The sequence below is a fragment of the Leguminivora glycinivorella genome, chromosome 3 (assembly GCF_023078275.1).
Source record: "Leguminivora glycinivorella isolate SPB_JAAS2020 chromosome 3, LegGlyc_1.1, whole genome shotgun sequence".
NCBI lineage: Eukaryota > Metazoa > Arthropoda > Insecta > Lepidoptera > Tortricidae > Leguminivora > Leguminivora glycinivorella.
Genome location: NC_062973.1, coordinates 11,648,065 through 11,667,221, shown reverse-complemented (window position 1 = coordinate 11,667,221; position 19,157 = coordinate 11,648,065). Strand labels below are relative to the sequence as shown.

Here is a 19,157-nt window from a genome sequence, read left to right as displayed (position 1 = left end):
TTTAAATAATAGAATCCGGTTGGCATCGTCCAATGTCAGAAGAAAATCTTTGTAACTGTAATAAGTATTGGAAATATTGGAATGTATGTCGGACCACTCGTACCGCAACTCAAACTGTCGTAAATATCGTAGATTTACGCCTTCACAACCCTGACCGAAAAAATCATTTATACTGGTACGATTAGCCTACACTCTCCAAGTGACACCAATAAAACCCCTGGTTCGCTTCTGTCTCACCACGGCCAATTGTACGCGCCGATTTCAAAACGAAAGTACCGCGCATCTAGGACGGTGAACGTATTTCTCGCAGCGATCTCTTGCAATTTACCAGCCTGTACTTTGTTAGAGAACGCGGCATGGCCAGATTGCTTCTTAGATATTCATAACTTGCAACAGCTAGTTTTGCAAGTTTCTAATGCCGCGGATTTGTTTATATCTCTTTCTTGACTCGCGTGGTGGACGCCCGTAACATACTTCAAGTGATTACACTCTTCTTAAAGGAAAGCTAAATAGCTTTATCCAAATAGATAAAATGCTTTTGCCCTTATATTTCATCATGGAAACTCTTCTGGTGTTCAGCAGATAAAGCAGTAGATACGAGTACATAATATGTTCTTGTATCAAATTAGTTCGTCGTTCGCATAGATAGAGCATCTACTCAAGGATACATAATACATGTACTTTTTTCTTCTCTTTTATAAGAGCAAATATTTGTTTAATAACACAAAGTAGACATCGTGTCACGTGTGACTTTTCTAGATTAAAATCCGCCCGTTTAGAATCAATCAGCAGCGTTATCTTATCAATCAGCTCGTATGAAAAACACAACACCGGAAACCGCGTAACGTAAAAGTATTGGTAATCGTAATAAAGTGATTGGCGGTTATGAGAAGAGCTTGAGATTCCTGAGCTCTCGTATTGCGCCGGTCAAATGGGGCGTGAAATCGTTGAGCAATTTCTCAGCTGCATCTCTCCTTCCGAGGCACCGAGATCACCGCGAGCCTGTCTTGCAGTGCTGTCATTATAGATTAAAAAATACTACATCTACAGTATTTTAATCGAAAAACAAATATCAATGGACGCGGCAGGCCCAGAAGGAGATGGAGGGACGACCAAGACACCTTCCTCACTAATTGGCCGTAAAAGGCACTAAACCGGAAATCATGGAGGTCAACGGGAGAGGCCTTTGCCCAGCGGTTCACCATTATAGGCTAGTAAAAAAAACCGTACTATTTTACTTCACATATTACAATTTAAAAATTAATAGTATCGCAACAACTGCTGATAAACTTGAGTATTTCCTCGAAGAGATGAATGTAAAACTGAAATTGGCTATTCATTTCAGTCATCTGCGCTACTATCACCTACTATGAAAAATTCTACGAACGACGTTACTGATACAAATAAAATACACTTTGGGAACGTAACCTTTTAATATGCCTAGTTTGTTAGTAATTCAGGAAGGGGGTGTGTTTTCAAAGTGGCATGTCTTTTACTTGGACTGCGTGTTATATAATCTGTGTAGGCACCGGGAGCGCCGCAAGTTGGTTATATCATAAGACATCGTAACTTTTGCTCACTATCTGTTCTAATAGAAAGTTGCAATCCGCTCGCTTTTCCGATTCTGTTTATTACCCAGGAAACTATCTAACGCCGCGATAAATTCTAACTTTCATTCGAAACCTTTCGGTGCACGCTTTTCTATTATTTAAGGTTCTTTGTTATTTATTTAATATGCATGTACTATAACGTATATTTATCGCTGCTTGTAAATTTCATCATGTGTCCGAATTTCGAACACATTTGTGTCTTATTAACGTTGTGTCGTATCAGGAAGGCAGAAGACCGGCACTCATGGAAGTTGCTCCACCGACAAGAGTCCAACTCTTAAATGATTGATGATGATGATGTGTCTTACGGAAATCATGAAAGATATGCCTTTTAATTTGTGTCATTCATTTCCGACGAAATAAAGACTTCTTGTCTTTTCGACGAAATGCGAGCTTGTGTCTGTCGCTCTGTCTGTTGGTTAACCAAATTACATCAAAATATCTAGCGAATCTCTGCACATGATGATTGCGTGAAACACACAACTTGTGCCACTTTCTACGGAATGGCACATTTTAATAAGAATGGACTCGATTGCCTAATCTATTCTCTACATTGTTCTCACTTCAGCTCGGGTCAGCACGTACTCGGATGTTATTGTAAACGATGACCGAGCATTTTACTCCAGATGACCAGTGCAATGCGATTCTCAATGGTCGCTGTTATTCTGAACATCGAGGTCAGATTTACACTAGTTCTCAGAGTAGTCGATTCGTCAGTGACCAGCATGTTATGGGAAACTGTCCGGCCTGAGCTAAACCGTGTATCCTACGCTTTATGTAACGTGCGTAACACCATTTATTAATATGAAATATCGCCGATCCGTTCAATAGTATTACAGTCTTAAAGTCTACTACAAATATGATTCAATGTCGCAAATCAACATCTCGTGACGATGAGTTAATGAATCTTGGTGATGTACGGGTATTTGTGCGTTCTCTTCAGCCTACTTCGCAAACGACGTTGCGTTATGCAGAAATATAGACTCTATAAATATTTGTGTAGAGATTAAATCGTTTTAATAAAATATGTCAAGAGTTTTCGACCTCGCTGTGTTGAAATGTGTACTCTACTACTGTCCGATAGAGTACATTATTGAAGTGCGAATGGTGTCAAAAAGTAGGATGCTCCCGCCTCAAAACCTCATTTTTTCACACACTTATTGGTCAATCGTAATCGCTACCGCTGAATATTCACGACTGCGGCATATTGCTAAAAATACCTTTTGTCACAAACAGTCAGACGGGCTACTTATAATTAATCTGACCATCGTATCCACTGTCACAGTATATTTTAGTAATAAAATTTACTCTTCTATCGTAAACAGTCTGGTGTTATTCGAAGAATTTTTTGGTAAAAATGTATAATGAATCCTGCAATTTTTATTCCATGTCGTATGAGTTTTTTAGTTACTTTAAATAAATTCATCGACCACATTTTTTGCATACTGACTGAATGGCGTTTGTTTTGTTAGCAAATCTGTTATCGTCACGTATTCAAAGCATGTTATTATAATAAATTATTAAAATAATAATTGACATGTAACACTTCAGAAATAACATCCTTTATTTCGATTTAAGGGAAATTGTGAATACCTATTTACCTATGTTAGCTGGATTTGGTAAATCAAAAACCTCGCAAATGCGAAAAAAAAAGATTATTTTTATCAGTATACATTTTTTTAAATGTAATATAGGGACATAATATAATTAGGGTTGCCAGACGGTCGGGATTTGGCGGAATTCTCCCGATTTTTAACATGTGTTCCCAAATCCCGACAAATTAGAAAATGTCCCGATTTCTCGAAATACTCTAAAATTTCAAATTCCAAACTAGAATCCAGCCAAATTATTTTTCTGGAACGACCGTAAAGTAAGTACCGTAACCCGCGCCTAGTGTGCGAAGCGCGTTGTTTCAGTGCGCAGTGCGGGGTGCGGTACGTTTTAAAATATTTTGGTTGCTCATCGTGGGTGTCATTTCAATGAACGAATTTCTTGGACACTACATCCTATACCGGTTAATATGTCAATACTGTGGGACTTCGTTAAATCAAGTCTTTCGTCCCGATTTCGAGAGCACTGGCTTTAGCAAGCTGCTGCATGGCTTCTAAATATCGTGGATGATATCCAACTATTGTCAGAATAAAGTTGAAAGATCGTATTATTGAATAAAATCTATCAGCAATTTTTGCTGTAGATTTCTCTATTGAATTCGATTCTTTCAGCAATTTTTGCTGTAGATTTCTCTATCGAAAAGTAACTAATGCCAGGTAACTAATACCGCATCAATTTAATTCCTGGTAAAGTAGATATTTGGAGACACGTCTACATTTTCATTGTTTCACAGGAATCGTAATCTCACTCTCCATCCCTTCAACTAAATTTAAAAAATCACGTCAATAATTAATCGATCCGTTTTGCCGTGAAAGACGGACAAACAAACAGACACACACACTTTCCCATTTATAATATTAGCATGGATTATACAAGTCAAAAAACTTCTATGAGCAGGAGGTGTGCCAAATGTCATAATACAAACTTATAAAGTATATTCTTTAAATATAATTACGTATGAATGTTTTTTTTTTCTTTTCCCGACTTGAGACCTAAAATCCCGAAAAAATATTTTTTTTCCCCGATAATCGGATAATACGATCTGGCAAGCCTAAATATAATACAATAAGGTCTTAATGGATTTATGACATTCAGGATCACGACTCTAAAATCATCAAGTGGTATAGCCGAGTTTGCTGTGTATTAGGTACTGTAAAAGAACTGTATCTACTGAAAAAGTAAAAGGCGAAAGTGTTGCGCACAATTAGAACGTCGCGGGACGCGCAAGCGCGCAAGAAAGCATTCGTCGTGTAGTATTGTTATTGTTCCTGGTTTTCTCCATCTTCACATCACACTATCTCAAATCTTAGACGTTTAAACTCTTACGAGGAAATCTTTATTTATACTGTGTGAGAATTATTTACATTTGAGGATGTCTTTTCATAATGGCTAATAACTCTGTGTCGACAGGGATAATTTTGTCTATATTTTAATTAACGTATCGTATGCTATCGTTACTACTATCTATTTATGCATTATATATTCTTTTAAAATATGAAATGAAATGAAATATTTATTTTCCAAGTAGGCATATTACAATGCGCTTATGAACGTCAAATAAAACTACGCCGGCTCTAACCCTACGCCTCAGCCTCGAGAAGATTTCAGTCCCCCCTCAGTTGGAGGAGGGTATCCACTATGGGACCGGCAAGAAACTCGGCGGGCCACTTCTTTTCAAAACATTACATCTTATAATTAACATGCATTAAAAAAAAACAAGATACAATTTAATAAGCAAAAGTATTCATAAAAAAAAAATATTAACACAAGAAATTATACAAAGTACAAAGCTATTATGATTATTAATAAGAGATGTTAGAGATGTATAGAGTCTCTAAGTGTCAAAGTACATCTAAAAAAATTATACATGAAAAAAATATACCAGTACAGTATTACTTAAAGAATTAGAGTTTGTTTAGTTTTAATGGTAGATACTTTGGCTTTACTACGGATAGTGTGTACAGTCAAACTCAGACATTTTAAGTGGCCGGAATGCCCAAATAATTGTAACTCTGTAGCGTGTTTTAAAATAAAAGCTTCGTTAGATATTTTTGAACTCCTTGACCGCTCCGATAATATTAATCTGATATAAAGATAAATAAATTAACACTTTTTATTTCGGTCTAGTTCTATCGGCAGATAACTGTTTAAGTTTTTACCCTGGACTGTTATGACTGTAACACATTGTAGTTGACACACGCATCCGACGGCCTGTAAAAGCAAATAATGTCAAGGCGGCTTATATTGATTCCAAGCTGGTAATGAGCACAAACTCTACCTATTATCGTGACATCAATTTTATAATTACCGACACCTCGACAGATTTTGTTAGCATTTAAACGTATCATTATTGTGTTAAGGTCATTTAGATATATTGAATGCAGCTCGGCTATTTTTATTGATGTCAAGTCAATTAAATATTCGCATCGTTTGAGTATAAAATTGACCGATATTTTTACCTACAACAATGAGTGACAAAAAGCTGACCCTAATAGTGTACGTTTCGTTACTAAGCGTTACATTTCTGTTTCTAATAGATGAGCTTTGTTTCCAAAACATCAATTATCTGATTAAAATCCCATACAAAATTAAACGCATTTAATGAAATTGACTGTACAGGTACAGATCCATAACGGCCTTTCATATAACGTAACTCGAAAATGCTTCAGCGAGAGATTTTTAGAAACCGACGGAGAATACAACAAGAAGACAGCTTGCTAATGAATTGGAACTTGGCCTTTCTAAAGTTTCACTGTTAATGCATCGCCTGGTTGACCACATTCGTTTTGGCAGTTACTGACACAAGGTAGCATCGCTTTGACCTTTTTATGTACAAAAAATGTATAACAAAATTATACTATGTTCAATACTATACTCAGCAGGCGATGACGGGCCTAATACTTAGTTTTAGTTATTAATTTAATCACGCGAGTTCGTCAGTCTATGCTATTTTAATATGTCTTTTATACATAATAATAATGGTACATAAAAGTTAAACCCTAACCTAACCGTCACGTCAGTATCTCAAAATTTATATAAACCTGCCCTGTTTCGATAACTAGTATCTTTGTGTATGCATATTTCCAACTACAACTGTTCTCCTCGATATCTGTGTTCTTGTGCTCTGCAATATTATAGATTTGCCATTACCTAGGTAATAGTTCTAAAGCTACCCCTCAACCCGGGGCGCTACGGAAGACCAGCGCTGTGGTATTCATATCATAGCATATGCTGAGTGGCGTCCTTTTGTTGCCACTACACAGGCGCCAATGTTTCTTCCACAATCCCTGTTTATTTATTTTTTATTCTACTTGCACCATCTATTTTTGTGTTTATCTTTGTGTAACTGGTTTTAGGTGTAATCAGTATCTAGTACCTTAAATGTTTAGAGAGTAAGTTGTTCTTGTAACGTAGGTTAAGGCGCCATATGTAGAATGGTTTATACAATAAATGATTTTTATCTATTGTTTCATCTTCTGGAGTCATTGCTGCTACATAATATATGGGATATTTTAAAAATTAGGTATATATAGTATTTCACGTATTTACAGTTAAACTCAATTTAGAATTGTGGGGTATTTAGAAAACGTGTAACATATAACAACTACTTATACATGCATAAAAAATAACCTTGACTGAATAATAAATTTGCGTCCTCATCACATAAATAAACGTCCTTACTCCCAGGGGTCCCTGTTCGACCATCATCGTCAGGTACTCTGTCTGTCTGTACCGACTAGGTCAAATAACGTGTCTAAACAGCATATATGTTTATTGTTTCAGAACATTGACGAACCAACCGAGAGCGGTAGTGCTGTGTAAGTATTTAACCCATGTTCACACCACTTATCTCTGTGAAGTCACCTGAACGGACACGGGATGAACCACCATGGTGTACTCAGTGCTGTTACGCAAGCCCATGGCACTGCTGGCTGCCTCATTGCTCAATCAGATGCATCTCGTCTCGTGTTGCGTCGCGTGAGAGTCGAATTTCCCAACCGGCGGTGGAGAGTCGGGTTGCCAGGTTTGTGCAAGTGGATTGTCGTACAGATGTTTAAAATTATCGTTGCAGATGAAAAAAAAAAGGTTCTCAAATCTCATTGACACACATAAGAAGAATTATACAAATTGACACAAATTAACGGAAATATTTGTTTAAAAGTCGGTGTTCAGCATTTTGAACGTTATAATTTTGCGCCGGTGCCAAAAGACTTAAAGTTTGTGCTTGAGGGAATTTTAAACATTTAACCAGTCGAATTTAGAGAAAAATATTTCTTTGTTATTTTTATACATTTGAGTAATTAGTAAATTTCTAATACCAACACGTATTTACGTAAAGCGTATGCGAGTCAAAGTTATGATACAGACTACAACACGCTTCAGCTGGCAACCCTGTTGGAGAGCGCGAGTTTCCCAATAGAAAGTCCTCTGATGCAGGAAGCGGTGCAGCGCACGTGTAGCGCGCCGGGAGGGGCGCGTGGCCGATGCACTTTCGTGCCGGTGACGTCACACCAGTACCTTTCGACAGCGTCACGCCGCCCGTAAGAGCTGTTATGCAATCGACGCGCTCAACTTTCCAATTTCGACAACGCGCTATTGTGTAGCGCTTTCAAATTTTACTATACCTTCGCCCGTTTGCTGGCGCTTTCTTACGTTTCTCTCCCTCTCTCCGCGCGGCTGAAAAATGCTCTGAATGCGATTCGCAAGCGCAACAACCGCGATGCACTTTCACTGGAGCGTTCCGCCTTTTGTCTTTACTCTTTATGCTACACAACGCCAACTATTAAAAAAACTATTAGAGTATTTATATGCATAACTTTGCATGTATGAATATAGTTCTTGTTTACGTTATTTTACGTTTTCTACTCGCATTGATTGGTTAATGTTGAATATTTTGATCAGCCGGTGCAAGTACTTTCACTGCGGTGCAAGTTACTTGTAGGGAGTTTTTGAAAGTTTATGCTATCTTGTAAAAGCGTGCGTGACGTTCACAGATCACGAACTCTCTAGATGACTTAGGTATGTGAAACTATTGACGGTCACTATTTATGACAAATTAACGTATCGAACAAGACAACGGCTATTTTAATTGCATCCACGTTTACGACTCATGCGCCACATAGATTAAAAATACGTATTCATAATTACACTTGGCAATGAAGAGTGGGATGCGACCGAATGCTGCGGTTATATACTGACCCCTTGTATCATAAATATCACAATGTAGAGGTTGTAGAGTCTACATGAGTTGATCTACGAAGGCGCTGTTTCACCGGCGCCGGCGCACGCCGCGGGAGCTTTCTCACCCGCGAGAGTGGCGAGAGCCGCCGAGCCGGTACCGAAAACCTACCGAAATTGATATCGATTACACGACAATTAAACGGTTCGCGTCAATAATTGAGCGTGAGAGAAATACGTATTTTAGGGTCCCAAAACGTGGTGCTCTGTCCGTCTGTCTTTAACAAATCCACTTAAGCTTTTTGAATTTGTTTTTGAAGTGGTTCATTGAGGTTCGGACTCTGGTAATTTAAATTAGATATTCTAACAGTAGGTAAGTACTACTTAAATACTTATTGAATATAGATTCAATGTCCCATAAACTGACATCATTGTACAAAGATCAATGTCTGATCAGACTCTCCATAAATAACAGATATACATAAGTTACTAAGTATTAGGTACGTCCTATTCTATCTTCGTCGCATGACGCATTATATAACATTGTATAAAATGCACACTTAACACAGTTCTTATATCGGTCAACAAAGGCCCGACCCCTGTTAAACATGTCCTAATTCATAACGAGGAAATGCTGGTTTGTTTGAATAGTTCGATCCACTTTCATCAACGACCAGAATCCATAACGCTTAAAGGGTGCTCCACATTCCCCGACTGGCACACGAACAATTGTCCTCATTACACGTCAATCTGGGACCTGAGCTGCGATTGATATCGGATGATATTGATCAAAAAATTGGAAAAATTGTTGATAACTAAGATTACTTTGCCCTGGAACAGAATCAACAATCTGTAAACAAATGTAAACCTCATCAAGAATTTAATTAATGCAGGTCTGATACCATACTAGTTCATCCAATCGGTTCACAGTGAAAAAGTATTGACTTGTATCAATTATTGATCCATTTTAATCAATTGCTCCACACTAGCCAAATGGTCATCAACACTCAACAGCTCCTTGTTGCTATCAGGAAGCTGAAATAATGTATTTCATTGCCATTTCGTACGAGAATACGCTAGTTCATTTTTCGGCCTAGAACCACACGAGTCGTTGGATTCACTTTTTAAGGGCAACTTGAGTCTTCTATAGAAGCCCCAGATTTTGAAAAATAAAAAAATAAAATCAGTCTGGCAAGACTGATTTTAATGATTCATTTTCTTGAAATTAAAGTGTACAGTTTCTCGCATTATTAAGATTATTTTCTATTATTTTTAGGGTTCCGTACCTCAAAAGGAAAAAACGGAACCCTTATAGGATCACTTTGTTGTCCGTCTGTCCGTCCGTCCGTCCGTCTGTCAAGACCCTTTTTCTCAGGAACGCGTGGAGGTATGAAGCTGAAATTTATATCAATTACTCAGGTCTACTGTCCCTTGAAGCTGTGAAAAAATAAAACTTCTAAGCCAACGCAATCAAAAGATACAGCCGTTTATGCCGCAAATTTTCGACACTTGCAAGGGAATCAAAACCTACAGGGTGCTTCCCGTGAACTCAGAATCTTGAAATTTGGTACGAAGCAACGTCTTATAGCATAGATAAAGGAAAAATTACGAAAACCATAAATTTTTAGTTACATCACATAATATATTTTTTTTTAATAATTTTAACCTTACTACCCATTTCCTCATAAACGCGTAGAGGTATTAAATTGAAATTCATACCAAATACTCAGGTCTATAATACCTTTAAGCTGTAACAAAATCAAACTTCTATGTCAACGCAATCAAAAGAAACAGCAATTTAAGCTGCATATTTTGAAACTCGCAAGTACTCGCAAGGGAATCAAAACCTAAAGGGTACTTCCAGTCGACCTAGAATCTTGAAATTTGGCATGAAGCAACGTTTTATAGCACACATAAAGGAAAAATTCCAAAAACCTTAAATTTTTAGTTACATTACAAAATATTCTTAAATTTATGCTCCTCCATCTTTCCCCATTGTAATGTTATGAATTTCATTTTGCAATAAAAATACCATAGTTATGACTCGATTGTCGTAATGAACGAACTTTGTAAACCTTGCAGGTTTGTACGGAACCCTCGGTGCGCGAGTCCGACTCGCACTTGGCCGGTTTTTTTATTTTCTGGTTGATACACAGGCTCAATTAGGAAGTCAACAAATACTGCAATTTGTGATGTTAACATATTTCAGATATTGTCGCTATCGCGATGCGTATAATCGACCTTCTTTGAAATCATGCAACCATACCTGCTTGAAAGCATTGCTAACAATCGGCCGTCTAATAGATACAATCAATGCTTTACATTGAAATTTCAATTGACCCTTATTTAAAGTAAGTGCTATGGAAAGGAAAGGTCAAATCGCATTGTGAATGAGAAAGTTAATCGTGGAAAGTGGGCGCGAGCGGATCTCGCCGTGCATGTAGCCGTTTCTAAAAACTATCACTGGGCCGTTTTTATGCAGGCCTGGTCATAGTTCATAATTTATATTTCTTGCATGAACGTCTCGAAAGTCATGAAGTTGGATCGGACTACTAAACTTCAGGTGACTGAGTGGATTAGGACTGGTGATAGCGTACGTATAGCTTCGTCAATGTACAACTGTCACTGTGAATCTTGGAAAAACATTTATACATTTTCCTTTCTCCTTTTATCTACATTGAATTATGACAACCATATACAGGGCCTTTATATTCAGATCATTGAATAAAACACCATAAATTAAATTACCAACTGTACAAATATCACCCTTAGTTTACAAAAAATCATTAAAACGTATAATTGCTTAGCTGCAACCGTAATTTATAAACTAAAAGATAGGAATGTCGACAGCGATTTATCTTACTTATCGCTAATATTCAGGTATATTTATATATATATACCTGAATATTAGCGATAATATTTCAGGTCTGGCGCGTTCAAACTTTCAGTGCCCACAAGTTAGCACAACTTGGAATAGTTAAGACGGAACGTACTTGAGTTATATTGCTATGATAAATAAATAAATAAATATTATAGGACATTCTTACACAGATTGACTGAGGCCCACGGTAAGCTCAAGAAGGCTTGTGTTGTGGGTACTCAGACAACGATATATATAATATATAAATACTTATATACATAGAAAACATCCATGACTCAGGCACAGTTATCTGTGCTCATCACACTAATAAATGCCCTTACCGGGATTCGAACCCGGGACCGCGGCGTAGCAGGCAGGGTCACTTCCGACTGCGCCAGACCGGTCGTCAAAAATGTGATGTTTAATCACATTACCTATTCATGTTTTCTATTCGCCCTATGTACCTAGAAGGGATTCAAATATGTCTTCTACATATAGAGCAATGCTAACGACTGATAAAGCACAGATGGTGGGTTTGATTAGCATGACGGGTTCCCTCTATTTGGCATAACTTTAATTGTCCGAAACGATTTTCGCATAACAGACTTCGCATAATCGATTTTCGCCGAATGTTAATTTGGCAGAAAACTTATTTGTCATGTCATAAAATAAATAATACGAATAACACATTGTCCGAAAATAAGTTCGCATAATTCTGTTTACACCGATTGTTTTTATGAATAAAATTAATTCGCATAATTGTATTTGGCATATTTCTTAAAATCAGAATATCCACCCATACTAAATGCTGTTAAGAGAGTCGGTTTGGTTAGGTTAGAACTGCGACCTCAACAAATAAAACATTTTGTCAAGAATTTCGGTTAGGTTAGGTTAGAACTGCAACATTAATATAGTAGTATTACTATGATAAAAATTCTGCGTAGTAAATTTCCACTAAACCATGTTATGCAGAAATAATTTATGCATAAAAACCATTCGGCGAATAACCTTTATGCATGAAATATATTCGGACAAACAAAAATATGCCTAGACAAATTATGCGTAACTATACTATGCCATAACAGATTATGCGAAAGGTGAATTATGCCAATATAGATTATGCCTAAAAGAATTCTCGATTGTAAAATTATGCCAAAACAAGGGGAACCTAGCATGACACAGCGTTTGGCATCTCTACCTGATATCCATTGTATATCGATCCCTTAAAAAAACAGTTTACAATTTTCTGCTGCCTGTCTGCTCGTTTGCCTCCTATCCCATAAAAAAAAAATATCAAAAATTGTGTCTTAAAAGTTGGAACTATGTTATGATTTATGTTTTTCTTTCGAGTTTATTAAATTTTGCTTTCGTAGCAAAGCCATACTTATTTAACAAGATACACCAATTCAGAGATCGTAACCTCGCCTGATGTAAAAGGTGGTTGCATAAAATCGATTGTAAGACTCTCACTTAAAGACGGACGTTGCTGCAATAACTCTTCTTCGTGCATAACAGTGCTTAAGAAACTTTGAACTTGCGAACTAAAATTCCTATACAACTACCCTCTGTCTCTGAAGATATTAATCGTGTTACGTCTTCCTTGGACCCGGCCGGGATTCCTGAATAATTAGTGCTCTATTAATCTTAGAGATGTCACTTGTTTATGATTCGCCCACAGTGGTTTATGTGCGAATTTACATATTTTACAAAGTTATGTAAACTGGGCGATCGGAAAATTCTGAATTAATGACATTCAGTTATTCAGTTGTTTTATTTAACCAGGCACAGGCAGTATCGCAATAACCAAACCACAAAATTAAAATTTTGAATAAACCCCCGACCGTGGCATAGTGGACCGATTTTCATGAAACATGGCTAAGAATACTCCCGACTAACTCAGCTTTCAGACAAAAAACAACTAAATCTAAATCGGTTCTACCGTTCGGGAAGCTACGATGCCACAGACAGACACACACACAGACAGGCAGACATGTCAAATTTATAACCCCTTCGTTTTAGCGTCGGGGGTTAAAAATACAAGATGGTAAATCACATTCGTCACATAATTATCCAACAACAATAATAATTATGATTAGCTTATTAGTCCTGAAGAGATTTATGTAATACTAGCTCTTGCTTCTTCTTCGTCTGTGTGGAAATAGTGGCGTTTTTGAACTTATTCTTTTTACGTTTGGCCTTAAACTTCCACCCTCTAAGGGTTGATGACTTAACCAAAATGTATTACATACTATTGTATGTCCATAAGGAGAGATACATATTTTTTAAATATTATTATGGATAATTTAATTTTGATGTTTGGAGTCTTTTACACCTCCAAATTATTATGAAATTGTAATTTTTGTTAACAGACGCTAATTGGGGGGTCCCAAATTCTAAAAATGCCCATACATTGTCACATTTCGTATGACACCCCCCCACGTTGTAACGTAATATATGGATGACGCCCTGAGTCTTACTTGCTGAATACTAGAAGCTTTGAAGCTAGATTTTTGTAAAGAAAATATTCGCGTGGCTTCTTGTGTTGAGTGCATAGTTGCATACCCTATTCCTCGTCAAAAATTCAAAAATATTTTGATTATTACGCAGCGGTCTGACGCAGTCGGTAGTGACCCTGCCTGCTGCGCCGCGGTCCCGGGTTCGAATCCCCGGTAAGGGCATTTATTTATGCGATGAGCACAGATATTTGTTCCCGAGTCATGGATGTTTTCTATGTATGTAAGTATTTATATATTATATATATCGTTGTCTGAGTACCCACAACACAAGCCTTCTTGAGCTTACCGTGGGCCTCAGCCAATCTGTGTAAGAATGTCCTATAATATTTATTATCTATTATTATTTATTTGTATGTGTTTCCCATCATGGAACAATGGTGTTCCGGACCTTTGGGAGGCGTGCGCGGGGCCGAAGCCAACGCGTAGAGGCCCTTTCGACACTTTAATGAAATGTAAGGGGTACACCGAGCGGATGTTGCCCTTGCCCGTATCATGGGACACACGCAGAGGCAACACCCGCCAGGGTGTAAGGACTATTTGAGAGTTAATGGAATCTAAAATGAACTGGTCTATTTTGATGAAAGTGATGGACTAAATACTGGGCTATGGATAAAAAACCGGACGCCTGCCTAATAAATAATTTATTATTTATTATTATTACTCATATTTAGTACATATACAGTTAGACGGTGCCCCAATCTCATATTATCAATTAAAAAATTAGGGACAGACGTGCAGAGGGTTCGCGGGGGCCTACGTCCCACTGCCCTTGCCGGCGCGACCTGGGTCACATGCGCTGACGCCCGCCGCGCCCTAAATGTACCACAATAAACTCTTTGTACTATATAAAGTACCTACTTGTGTTCACGCGAAGATGTCCGATAAAACGGCCAAGTGCTTGTTATTTATTTATAAACGGGTTAATGCTTTAATTGCTGTTGAATCATGAAATTACAGCATTTTATAACAATAAATATTGCCCCGAAGAAGACATTGCTTGAATCTGCGTGAATCTGCGTCATTTAATTTGATATGGGGACGTGACGTAAATAATTGATACCTATCAATATACGTCATATCATACTCAGGGCTCTCAGAAAAGATTTCATCCATTCCAACTCTTTTGCGTTTAAAGTCAATACGTTGTTGTGCAAAAACGAAGCCTTTTACAAATGGTCCTCGTTGTTTAGGTATTATTTTTCAACAAAGAGCAAAGGTAATATTCTTTATCAACCAAGAGAAACCCGTTTGCGTAGGTATTTCATTTAAAGACGTGGAAAGAAGAAAGAAAGACTAAATAGCTAATGTAAGTTTTAAATATACAAAATTAAGAACGGGACAGCATTCTCTTGTGAATCATACTCGTACATAGCTTAATTTGCTAGTTTGGTCTAGACTCTGGAATCTGGATATATTTTGCGTAAAATCAGCGGTCGCGTGCTTTGCCATTGGGCACATTACATATGTATGATGATCAGTATGGTATGAGTAATATCTGCTCTAAAGTGAGTCCTATTTTTAACCCCCGACGCAAAAACGACGGGGTGTTATAAGTTTGACTTGTCTGTCTGTGGCATCGTCGCTCCCGGGAGTGTTCTTAGCCATGTTTTATGAAAATCGGTCCACTATGTCGGGGTTTTTTCAAAATTTTAATTTGAGTTACTGTTTGTTTTAAATGGAAATAAGTAGGTATTATTAATCTATCTTATTGCTGTAATTCAAGTTGATATTACCATGTAATTAATATTCATCAATACATTTTTTTATATTTTAGAAGAATTTGATATTAAAACGAGTTTTATTTAACCAGACTACAGTCATGAAATACTATGATTTCACTGTAATTACATCACGCGGTAGTGGTGCGCACATAAATTTTACTGTGCTTACACTAGGATGGCCAGCACAAGAGAAACCAGAATAGATCTAACGTTGTGTCATTCACTGTTCTCGTAAATAACCAGTTAAATCCCGTGCCAAGCCGCGGCTCCAGGTACCAAACCAGGCTTATCTCACTCCAAATTTTACTTTGTATCTCTATGTTATATGTCCGGCTTTACTAGTCGGCTAACTTTTCGCGCAGGACTCGCATGCGAAACTCGAATTTTAACTTTTTCGGCTAAGTATACATTTTGCTTTAAGTGCGTACATATTTTTTAGCTACATATTCAAATTATTCTTTCAATTTGCTCATTTAAGGTATTATTTTACTTTGTTTTTAATCCGTATCCTGTTGACATTTTTATTACTAATTCAAGCAAGGAAATTTTACATGTGTACGTATCAAAAAACATAATTCGGTTAGAAGAAGCTGGATTGCGCAGGTAAAGCGGGAGGAGTCCCAAGGCCGAAGGGCGTTTTTCCCTCGCGAAGTTAACCCTGAAGGCTCGGACCAAGGTCGACTGCCTGAGACGTCACATAGGGAGACGACTCGATGACTTTGATGTACCCTCGCGGCGCAGCCAATGCACGCGTTATGACTGTGCAACGACTCTGTGGACGATTCGCTTAACTAATGAATAAAGGGCTGCATGTTTACTTATATCGATCCATTGTTCACGAAAATATATGTATCCATAAGTTTATGACACCAATTGTACCTAAAGAACATAAAAGGCCTTTACATAAAGGTTCTCGTTTTTATTTGCTTCTGCTTTTTATATAATATTATGTTTATAAAGCCTTTGCTGCACATGCGAATGACATTATTGTTTGTTTACTCATTGAGATCTTTGCGTATTGCTATGTTCATGTATTGTACCTATGTTTATTTTGCAAACATACCTGCTTCAGACCTATGTGTGTAATATGTATTGTGTAGTGTTTACTGTCCACATATTAGATGCGTATGTAAGCCGGCAGCATGGTAAACGGGTTTCTACGAGTGGGGTGGCTCAAGGCTCTGCACGGGGGCAACAACTTCTCCCTTCGTGCACTGAACCAACCTGCAACTGAACGCGATGCGCGGTGTCCAACCGAAAATTATATTCAATTTTACTCTATTTATATTTCGATTCAATGAATCATCGACTTCGTTTTTGATCATAACAAAGAGTATTAATCGGTATAATAATTATTCAATATCATCAACATTCACTCTTTAATACAAAAACAAAAAGAGTCTTAATTTAATCATTGTGTCTATTTTTTTCGAAAATTCTGGATGTTTTTGATCCTTCTAAATCCCTACTAAATTAGACGGAAATGGGGTCAAGAGCGCTTGGTAGTAATAAAACAGTAATGGTTTGTTGATCATAAAATTTCGAAACGCTCTACAAGGAGAATTGAGGACTGTCGCTCTACATTATCTTCCTATAAAAGCGGGGGGCGAAATTATGAAAATCGGTGACAATGAAGATGGGAACGGAAAAAGGGTCGGTGTTGCGCAGCTGTCCCGCGGGCGCCGATCGCCGGGTGCTCCGCCCTCGCTAGAGCGCCTCCACTCTCCGCGCCAGAGGAGTCGCCTCCCCAGCCGCTCGCCACCACTACCGCCAGTCGCCCGTCAGTCGTCGAGCGCAACGCACATCTGTCACGCTGTCGCGCGCGACCTTCCAACCATGTGGTGAAGTGAAACTGTCAAACGCGATACACAACTCGCAACTATTACATTTTATATAAACTATATTACTTTTAAACATTGCCGTAGTGAATTGTGATCTCGTAGTGGTGCCACCGTTTTGGAAAATTGGATTATACGAACGAATAATGGCCTTAGCCAGGTGAGCTATTTTGGTTGGTGGAGTCAACGCGGAACTAGTTTAATTTGACCATGTTCGTCGAAGGACTTTTCGGTTGGCATAACGTTTGAATCTGAACATTTCGCAAATAGGTACGAATATATCATTCAAAAGTTTGTGTATGTTCGTTGTTTGAATTAATTGTCTCAAAGAGGTGTGTTTATGGTTGTGTTACCGAATGAGTACTTTTTGTGAATGATGGTGATGTGTTGATTTCATTTATAACATTACAATGGGCGAAAGTTAGTGTGCCCCCGCGCACGTATTTAACTTTCCTTGTTGTGTAAGCTGATGAACTGGCGGTAGAGGGAGCAGCTTAGAAATCGACTCGCTTTTAGAAACAATTACCATTATCATCAGTTAATGACAGACGTGATTAACATTTTAATTCGTTTTTAACTTGCCTGACATTACTTAGCTTGTTATTATTTTGATATGGCGTTGGTAGACGCTTATCTCTCCCCTGACATTCGCCCTCGTGTAACGACATCGACGTTTTCTCTTTATTCTCTAGCACCCTCGTCCGTCAAGGTAGGTAACCCTAAATAGTTTACCCCACTGTTACTTCGCCCACTTACATCTGATGTCGATGTTATTTTTAAGTTTAATGTTTGTTTACGACTTTGAAGTCGTCCTTTTCTAGTATTTTCACCAGACATGTGGATTTTCTTACGTGTGCTAAGTAACTTTTGATCTCAATGTCTGATTTATTTAAGATTAATCGAAAACATGTTACCGCTCTTGCCTCTCTAAAATGGTATAAATAAAAAGTAAAGACTCGCATATCCCTGAGCAGGTAGCTCCGGCCGGAAAGCGCTCGTGCCCATGAGGCTTTTTTTAAGTTTTGTACCTTTTGCTTAAGGTTATTTCCTTTGTTGTTATTCACAACCTTCTGAATATCAAATTCAATGACTGACGATTGTGAGAGGAAGCTATTCTTCCTATAAGCTATAGAAACACATTACAAATTCAGTTATGGTCCCATCCCTAAAGGAAAATTTCGCAAGCTTTCTTACCCATGGATGGGGATTCGCCTTCCAGGGGTCGTTAGCCTCACACAACACAACGGAAAGTGCAAGAAATATCGTTAAGTCGCGGGGGCTTCCGGCTCGATGCCCGTGCCCCAACGTCTGCAGTCCTATATCTATACCGCGAAAGTACTTATTCACTCTAAGAGTCGATATAAATCTACGGACATAGTTCCATCGAACTCTTACGGATTGAATGTGTGTAAACAAGAGAAACGCTGCAATTTTATGATCTCTCCGCCTTGCAACTCTCGCCGAGATGAGCTCTAGCGACAGCTACTGACTTACACGGCTTACACCGCATACCTTACAGATATCGGTTTTTGCACATATACGACCTGTAACGCTTTTATTTATTTACTTACCTCATTAATAACGAGTTACGACCGAACGAGCCTACTTACTCTCTCAATAATAACAACTGATAAAGTGTGAACTCTTTTCACTGGACTCTTCACGTAAATAAGCATTACGGGGCGGCGTCAATTTTTATTGACCTCAAAACCCTTGCTACCTATCTTTAAAGAATAAATATAATTGAACCACCGCTGTTGGAGCCGATCCTGTAAGTACTACTTACTAACTAGGTTAACCGAGCAACCCCAAGCGCAGGCGGA

General features: G+C 38.0%; 1 protein-coding gene across 5 annotated transcripts in view; it reads left to right on the top strand.

The window, feature by feature from the left end:
• The window catches only part of LOC125242660 (protein roadkill), an 88,712-nt gene that overhangs the window by 34,733 nt on the left and 34,822 nt on the right, over nt 1-19,157 (top strand). For 2 of the 5 annotated variants that reach the window (XM_048151507.1, XM_048151508.1), the window contains exon 2: nt 7,005-7,039. Coding sequence is in view for 2 of the 5 variants with exons in the window: in XM_048151506.1 (XP_048007463.1) it covers nt 17,481-17,494 (14 nt within the window). In the remaining 3 variants the exon portion in view is untranslated. Of the gene's footprint in view, nt 1-7,004; nt 7,040-17,262; nt 17,495-17,586; nt 17,605-19,157 lie in introns of those variants that run through there. The other 3 variants (XM_048151506.1, XM_048151505.1, XM_048151510.1) reach the window with 2 other exon arrangements.